The sequence below is a fragment of the Cryptomeria japonica genome, chromosome 7 (genome assembly GCF_030272615.1).
Source record: "Cryptomeria japonica chromosome 7, Sugi_1.0, whole genome shotgun sequence".
In the NCBI taxonomy this organism is placed as follows: domain Eukaryota; kingdom Viridiplantae; phylum Streptophyta; class Pinopsida; order Cupressales; family Cupressaceae; genus Cryptomeria; species Cryptomeria japonica.
In genome coordinates, this window is record NC_081411.1 from 50,407,234 (window position 1) to 50,417,082 (window position 9,849).

Sequence of the window (9,849 nt, forward strand, 5' to 3'; positions counted from 1 at the left end):
GTGTGCAATGGGTATGTCAAAGAGGTATGGAATTTCAATTAGATAAAAAATTGGTCTTTTTTGTATACATTTGTGTACTACATGATGTCAATTATTGGATCATCTAGCAAATGATGTTGTTTGTGTAATGAATGTGTTAATGGAGAAGTGATAGCTTCAAACCAATTATGCATCTACTTACATAGATCCAAAGATGACTAAAACAAAACCTTTGAATCAAGATGATAATTAGGGTCCATTACCAGTAAGCTCATATAATGTTTGCAATCAATAAAGAGAGGGAGAGAGAGGGAGAATATATAACCTGACTTAAACATCACCCACTAAGCTATGACCATTTAGGTAGATGGTATGGACCCGCTTAATCCGTTCTGTTTTCTTATCCGTTTCCGTTCCAATAAACACTCTTGTTACAGTCAGTGGTAATGGTCAGCGATCAGCAGTTCCCGCGCGTGACAAAACCGAACTCAAATTCAAATGTCATTCCCGCGCTGCTCCAGTAGTTTGGTGGGAGCCATAAAGTGTCTTTGTGAGGCAATCGGAGTGTTTCACCAGTCTCCAAGCCGATCAGTTCACATTTTTACCAGCGTAATCGCAACCTGTGCAAAAATGGGGGCATTGAAACAGGATTTAGGTGTTCTGTAAAAGCATGAACAACAGGCTACTTTCATCCAATGTAGTTGAAATTTGTCTGGTAGACATGCATTCAAAATGGGGAAGTATAGACAAGGCGCGTGAGGTGTTTGACCGAATGGCTCAAAGAAATGCGGTTTCATGAAATGACAAGGTCATTGCTATAAAAGCTCCTCACAAACAATGTGAAGGATGAACAAATGTAGGTTTATTTAAACACACAAAACTTTATTTTCAGTTCATGACCGCCTATATAGCTTCTCTGCTTTTATCTTTGATCTTTTAATTTTAAAAATGAGCTCTATATGTACTGATTGTGCCTATATACAAGTATTTTTCTGCTTCTTTTTTTCAAGTCTTATATATTTATAAAGGGGCATGCATCCATTACTTGGCAAAAATCTGGTCTGTATAGTATATTGCACACTCATCAATTAATCATATGGGTGCCTTCAAGGATCTTGAAAAACTGGTGTGGTTTTAGTCAAACGTAATCAAACAAGGAATGTGGTGTATGAACAGGTCTGCTTTTTGTTTCTTAAAATATTTTATGTAGACCTTCAAATGCAGACACTTATAATGGGAAAAAGCTTACATCCAACTTTCATACACTCTTCTAGTGACTCTTGCAGCATTGCTAAACCATTTACTTAGCTTTGAAGTCCATTAGGTGTAGAGCATTTAACTTAAATAGTGAATTAGAGAAATTTGAACACATCTTTTTTCTTATAAATGGATTCATAATACGATATTTGAATTTCTGTAATATCACGTCAATAATCTAAACAATTTTATTTTATTTGTTACTTTTTTTATAAAAATATTGTAGATTCAAAACATATAATGGATAAAAAACTCACAATAAAGTGTTTGGAAAATTTGATTTTGAAGGAAATAAAGTATTGTCTCATTTAATAGAATCATTCACATATATGTGGTAATTAAGGTTTTTAATATCTAACTTTATTATCTTACATTGATTTTGAATTTATATCATACGACTTTTCATTGGATGTCACATAAGTGATATACTTGAGTAAAAATAAAACATTTACTGGTCTAGATTGTCCACTTGAATGCTAATCATTGTATCTTAAACCTTTACTTAGATGATACTATATGTAATTATGATAATAAAATATGATAAACTAATTTGCTAGAACTTGCAATGTTAAGGGATGTAATGCTTGTGTCAATAGGACACATTCTATGAATGGATATGTAATACAAAATTCTCCTTGTTTTCCACTAAAAAATGAACATTGGGGTAAAATGATAATTTTGAGGTAGAGGGAGAATATATATGGAAGTAAGTATGAATAAAGGGGCAACAATGATGACTAGATAATGAATGAATGGAAAATGACACAAACATGAGTGAAATGGGTGTTATAGGAATCTAGCCATGAACTAAGCTTAAAATAAGAGCATGTTGGATGTCATTAAGACATTCTCATCAAAGTGGGCACACAACTAAATGAGAAATACAATGGGCATACTAATATTTGAATAAATATCCCCATCGTGCAACACTTTGTAACAAACATTTCCTTTTGGCATAAATTGAAATTGTTAATTTACACTTAACTCATTTTCTATTTTTAGATATTATTGCAATTATAGTCATACATGTGTACTATTCATTCTAATGGTGCACTAATCATTCATAGTACTTTCCTTAAAACCTAGTGAATTATGTTGATATTCACAAATAAGAAATGTGAGTTGTTATTCTAGTTGACTCTTAATTTTTTTCATGTCTCACCAAGAATGCTTAAACTCTTCTTGAAACCATGAATTTTGGTTACATCTACACAAAAGAAACTCAATATAGTTATTTTTCCCAAGTCTACATCAATATATTCAATATGATCTTAATCTATGATGATGGTTGGTTTGATTAAATTTATTATTAAATTTGATTGTTTGATCATATAATGTTTCTCTAATGTCTTAATATTTGTAAAAGTGATGATTCTCCTATTTAGACAAGGTCATTAAATGTGTTGAGGACATTATGATAATGAAAGAAGGAAGAACCCTTTCCAAGCGTATCTTCTATTATATAAAATGTGTATTAACTGCCTAAGGCCTTTTTTTAATGTGCACAAACAAAGAACAAGTGCAATGGTCACTATTTATAATGGTTATGATTTTAAGGCATATGATAGATGAGGTTTATATAACCTTTAATATTGATAGCATAGATTTATTGATTTCATGTACATGAAATATTTGATGAGTTAGTTAGTACTTGACGAGAAATAATTTCCTCTATCAAATTATTGTACTACTCAAACTTTTAGAAGTGTCCCATCTATCAACAATTGAAAGTATCATAGAAAAAAATTATACACATTTTCTACTAAATAAAAACTATATAAATTGTATTACTTATAGATAGGCAGGTACAAATATATTTACAAACAATTCAAAAGAAAATACATATTCCTAGGTTTTGACAACAACAATCACAATATTATTAAGATTATCCTAATCATGATTGTTTTATTTAAGAGTTGGTATAGAATGTTCTAGAGAACAAAATATTTGGCTAAAGATGTAGCCACCTAGGATCTAGGAGCTTCAATAAAAGCACAAGACATATCAAATATGACAAAATAATGCTAATCTATCAAAGGATGCAAGTATACTGTGAGAATTGATGAAGAATACAAAGGGAACTCCTTGGTTACATAGACTAGAGTGAGACATAGGATTACATAAGATTATCATAGGTGTTCAAGGCTACATTTATGAAGATGCAATCCAAAAACTAATGTAGAACATTATACAAAGACAAAGACACCTCCTCCCAATGCTACTCAACGGTCTCCATACAATATTTGAAGTAGATGAAGCGATTTAATAGGAGCTAACATCAATCTACAAGATGAATATCATAAATAGTGTCCTCAAAGTCTACAAGATAAGGACTAACAAAATGAACCTACAATGTATATGAAATAATCATCCCAAGTAGCTACATAATTGGAAGATAATGAAAATATGGTTGCACTAAATCATTAGAAGCCATGGATGTAGCAACACTAGTTTTATTAGAAGCAGTAGTAGATGAAGATGAGTACTTAATGTATGTCATTCAACTACATTGTTCATCCTCCAACTTTTCATGTGATATATATTTTTCAATCTTATGAATATGTAATTCAATTAAATATCATGTTATCATAAAATCAATCTTTAATATACACCACAATAGTACATAATAGTGATCTGTATTACGCCCTATGGACGTTATAATTTTACAAAGCCAATGTCATAGTCCATAGTGCCATATTCTCAAAACAAATAATAAAAGAAAAAGAAATTTCTGAAAAAATTAATACTAAAATTTACTCCTTCAATATTAGTTTAGGTATAACATGGTGCACATTATTATAGTGCAATCTTATTTTCCATATCACTTCATTTACTATTAGCAATAATCTCCATAAAAAAAATCCTCCATGTTTAAATCATGGAAACAATTCACATGTCTTACAACAATTTTTCTTGTAGAAATTGTAGAGGTTGATTTCATTGTAGTGTGGTAATCAACACGTATTTGAAGGTTCTTCACAACTCCAATAAAGAAATTGCCCTTTTCACTATCATGGTAAATAAATAATTTTTTTTCCTTTTTTTCCACATCATTAAGTAAATGTCATGAATTTGAAAAATGCCCTCCTACTTTCATCTCCCAAGCCAACTTCTTCAAATTTGCATGAATCTCATTTTTCTGGATATGATTTGTCTCCTACACAAAATGAATCTACCATTTTATGGCCCTCAATCCAACTACATCTATGGATCTTTTAATTCTTCCATCATTCATTAATTTCCCTATCATTTGAACCTTGCACCATTTTTGCACATTTGTATAGATGGTTGAGAAAGTAATCATTTTTAGGATCCCAATCAAAAGTCATGTCACTTTAAATACTTCTAAGATTGAGGTCCCATGGAAAAGTTTCAAGAATTATTTCTTAAGGAAAAGGGAGTTCCATTAGACCAAAAAATGGTAGTAATTAAAATATTTTTTAATAAATAAGAAGCTCCACCTTGAAATTTTTTGTCACTTATTAATCATTGGAAGTTTTTAAATTCTCTCAAATTAACTTTGTTTTCATTTTATATTATTATATTTTATTATAAAAAATAAAAATAAATTCATAAAACCCTAAACATCTATAAATTTTCAAGGTTAAACTTTTAAACTTTAACTACCTACAAAATCATGAGACCACCCACTTTAAAATACTCTTAAACATTTTCAATATTACTGATTAATTTTTTTTTAAAAACCATCCAACTCTAATGCTTTCTTTGGTTTCTTTATAATAAGAATGCTTCAATAATTTTAAAATTTGAAGGCAATCTTGCAAAATTCATTTTGTGGCTATCCGAGATATCCTAAAATTAATGCATTCCACGAGGCCACATTTCTCTCAGGCATTTCTTCGAATAATTCACGTGCCTTATGTATGCTTTCATTTGTTGCACAGCAACTACATCTGACAAAATTCCTCTATGGTTAATGCTTTGATGGATACCCATACACTGCTTCAAAGCTTCGATGAAACCACATTTCTTTGAGCTATTCGGTGAAATACCTCATGCGCCTTGCCTATTTTCACCCATTTTGAATGCATGTCTACCAGACTATTTCCAAGTACATCAGATGAAAGCCCCCTATCGTTTATGCTTTTATGATTACCTAAACTCTGATCCAACGCTCGCATTTTTGCACTGGCAAATGTAGACTGATCGGCTTGGACACCTGTTAAACAGTTCGACTGCCTCTTGAGGACGCTTTATGGCACCCACTAAACTTCTGGAGCAGCGCGGGAACAACGTTTGAATTTTTGTTTGGTTTTGACACGCACGAGAACAACGTATGTCACACGCGGGAACTGCTGACCGCTGACCACTGGCTGTAACAAGAGTGTTTGTTTACCGGAACGAAAATGGGTAAGAGAACAGAACAGACTAAGCGGCCCACACCAGCCACTTAATCGGTCAAAGCTTAGTGTGTGATGTTTAAGGCTGGCCAGAATATATAGGGGTGAAAAGTGTGTGTGAGAAAGAGAAAGAGGGTAAGGAGATAGAAATAGTGATCAATATGGAGATGAATGTGGAGATGGAGGTGGACGGAGATGGAGGTGGACGAGAGAAATAGATAGAGATGGAAAAGAAATATATAAAAAGTGAGAGATAAGAAATGAGATATAAAGATAGAGAGAGAGGGAGATATACTGCAAGAACTGCAATAAAAAGGGGAATTTGATGAGAGCGATTATTTTTCTCATTGCATATAACCTGTTTTCCTACAAGAAAATATGTAAATAGATTTATTAAGTAGAATCAAAACGGGCAGAAAGCTTACTCTGAATTTTTGAATATGTGGCCTGCGGTGTATGAAACTTGTTGAAGGGCTTCCTTCCACTTCTCAATCTTGTCCAGATGCCTCTTGTCGCTTTCATGTTTACGAAAAGCCTCAGCATATACTCCCTTTTCTATGTGGCGGAGTTCCCACGGCTCCACTTCGTAGAACACATGAATAATCTTGGCCTTACTTTGTAACATAAGAACCAGCTCAGCCAGACACCAAGTTGACTCTGCATATTTTTTTGAAAATATTGCGATAAGCACTGAAGCAGAACTAATCGCGGTCTCAATGATTGAATGAAACGACTCTCCAAGCGTCGTCTCTTGCGAATCAACAAATACTTGTATGTCTCGCTCCTTGAGAAAATTGTAAATCTGAGTAGCCAGAGTTTGTTTGACATCGGGGCCTTCGTGGTTGATAAACACATCAAACGATCCCGAAGATTCTTCTACTTCTCTCATTTTGTTGGTTCTAGAGAAAGCATTTCGTTGATGAGATGAGGATGAAGAAGCCATAAATGCGAGGATGGGGTTGAAACACGAAATCCAAGCAAATCTCTGAAACGATGGATGTGTTTTGAGGAAGAATGAGGTGAATAGAGCTAGATCAAAGACTGCATATAAATGAATGCCACTGCATTCTCCTTCGAGGAAAGGTTGGTGAAATGAAAGACACCTTTCCCTTCTTTTTCTTGCCGCAAATAAAAAGGAAAATGTTGAGAGATTGACGAAAGACTGTTTGTTGAGAGCCAAGAGGATTGGTCTTCCCTCTTTCCTCGGAAGGACGCGGAAATAGCCGTTACCTTTTTCGCTCCTTCCTCGAATTGAAATTTAAGAAAAATAAATAATTAAAAGAAAACGAACGAGAGGAGGAATATTTTTTCTTAAATAAAAATGGCAGCCTAAAAGTGTTGCAAGAATGCAAGGTCAGGATATCATGTTCTAAGTTTGATTCCAAAAATTGTAATATGTCTACCATTATATTGAATTTTACAAATATGATTGATTCATTGTCTTATTTTTGTTTCTTAATCATATTTATTGTTATGTATGGGTTGTTAGTAGTTATGAACAATTTACAAGAGATTTAATTGGGTTTCTTCATATTTATGACAACTCCTAAATTAGTTTTTATGGTTTAGCTCAACAACACACTTTCCATCAAACTCACGATGCGGGATGGCTTAGGAAATCCATTACCTTGAAAATGAATTTAACCCCTCTTTGGATGGTGATTCCCTACACAAGTGAAACACATAATCAAAAAGACATGTCAGCAAGGGTTTTTATCCATCTTTATATAATATGATTTTATTCTTAAAATCAATAAAGATGATAGAATGGATGAGCATGAAGATTATCTATTATAGCATGCAGTTAAACATAAGTTCATGAAATTATTGTCCAAACTTACTAAACAACATGAGTGGATTTTAGAAAAATGAAAGTAGTGTATGGAAGATGAAATTTGCATTTACTGATATATTTGTGATTTTTTATTTTAAAAACCAATTCATTAAGGGACAAGAAATTCAATTTAAAATTTGGTCCTTTTGACTAAAGGGATGATTTGCTACACAATAATAGGCTTTGGCCTGTAAACCTCAAGCAAAGCCTTTTCATATGTTTTTATTTGGACAAGGCCACCTTGCTTACACTTACAATATTGTAAAGATTCAAAGCTAGAAATAATTGAGAATTTTCTTGAGATTTTTACAAAGAGGTCCTTATAGAGTGGAGCACCCTAACTTCACACATACAAAATTTGTCTTAGATATTTCAAATCACTTTCAATTTTTTATAGCTACTTACTTGTTAAGTCCACTACTTAAAAATTTTGGTTTCAATTCTACATGGTCAAATATGATGCCACATCACATGCTTTTTTTTTTCCCCCCCTAAGGTGTCCAAGATGGTCCAAAAAAGAAGTGAGACCCATAGTTGTGCACTAAGTCATATTTATTGGTGTGTTGATGTGGCATTACATAATAGATTTCCAAAATGGTCCCAAAAAGAAGTGAAACCTACAGTTGTGCACGAAACCACCAATTCTTCATTCAAAAGGACAGTTGATCTAAAACACAAAATTTGCAAATCACAATAGATTCTTACAGAATTTCTACTAGTTTGATCCTCTTAATATGTCTTCTCAATGTTGTAAAAATTCAAAAAATCTGATGAAAACAATTGTCATGCAAATTTGTGTTTTTGACAAGGTGTTGTTTTGTATGGAGAATAGGCTTGTGCACTAAGCCATGTTTATTTGGTGTATTGATGTGGCATCATATAATGTTTTTTTTTCAAATTTACTAAAATCTTTCTGAAGATAAATATTGATCATATGACATATTTTGTGTTCCAGTGAAAAACTAATTATACCCAAGTACAATCCCCAATATTTTACTCCATATTATATAAAAATATTCACAACTAAAAAAAACTTAATTTAAAAAAAAAAGAAAAGAAATTGTTAAATATGAAAAGTCGTTAGTACTAGTCCCTCTAACATTCAGCCTTGTAGTGGGATAAAATAAATATCAAGTGGTTCATAAAATAAATATCAAGTGGTTCTCTGATTAAATTGCAATTGATGGGATAGTGCAGCGCCTTACTCCCATTTCATTATTCCAAATGACCTTTTCTATGGCCCACTGTTCCACCCAATTTCTTTTTAGTAGCACTATACATTTCATTTTCTTTGTTGTAGATGACAAGTAAGTACTCTTTTCATTTTTTGCGTGGAATTGTTTGGTACGACTCGCATTATTCATGTGCAATCATCCTTATCTCTTTGGAATCTAACCACTTGTCTCACTATAACAAATATACTTTTTAAATTAATTGTGTGGAATCTTCCTCCGTTATGGTGGATGGCCCTTTGTTGGAATTAATATCTACAGATATGTTAAAACAAGTTGATTTATGCCCCTAGCCAGACTGTCTTTATATGCTTGACTTGTCAAGTACGGTGCGGAAGAAAGTCTGAAATTTACATTTTCTTTAATCGTTGTAAATCTTCTTTTTCATGACCGTGGATCCAAAACTAACAGCTCTTCATCCATCAAAAACGTAAGTCGGACGCAACAAGAAAATTAGGACATGACTGATTATTTTTTTGGTGCATTTTGTTTTCACAATGTTTTTTTAGTCTTTCATTTTCACTCTCGCCAAGAGAATTTTAAGTAATAAATTTAATCACTTCAAAAGGACATTTCCCCTAAAAAAATTGTTGGTGTAAATAAATATTCATCATATATATTATTAAACTTTACTTAAGTTAACTTAGGATAATACATCTCATCGTTGTTTGGATATGAGACACTTAAGGAAGTGTGCACATAGGGATATAGTTTGTAATAGAAATTCCACCTTTTGTGGTCTTATCTTGCTGTTACACTCCACATTTGGTGGGTCCTCCACCTCTTGTGGAATATTATACAGTTTTTCCTACCTACCCCTACTTTTTCTTACCTAACCTTGTTTCTCATTGAGCCAAATGTTATGATTGTGTGCTCGTATATCCATATGGTCTTGCCTATATAAGCAAGCTCATATTCATTGTATTGGTTAATCCAGTTGATCATTTGTATATTGATGAGAATACAGTTTGTTCTTGTCATTCTTTTATCTCTCTTTATGTTTTTCATTGTGCCCTTGATCTTGGCAAAATATCACATGGTATCAGAGCCATTGGGGCTTCATTGATTTGTTTTGGGAGACATCTTGGAAGGCTTCTATTTTCAGATCTGAGGGACTATTCTTTTTGGAGGCATCTTAGAGCGTTTTCGACCTCACCATTGCGTCTGGGAGGTCATTTCCATAAAA

General features: G+C 32.8%; 1 protein-coding gene across 1 annotated transcript; it reads right to left on the minus strand.

Moving 5' to 3' along the window:
- Positions 1-6,018: 6,018 nt before the first annotated feature.
- Positions 6,019-6,540, minus strand: LOC131046512 (disease resistance protein Roq1-like). The gene has a single exon (XM_057980273.2). The coding sequence runs from the start codon at positions 6,538-6,540 to the stop codon at positions 6,019-6,021; it is 522 nt and encodes a 173-aa protein (XP_057836256.2).
- Positions 6,541-9,849: the final 3,309 nt, after the last annotated feature.

Coding starts and splice junctions, on each gene's coding strand:
- LOC131046512 (XM_057980273.2), bottom strand. CDS start 6,540: ATGGCTTCTTCATCCTCATCTCATCAACGAAATGCTTTCTCTAGAACC.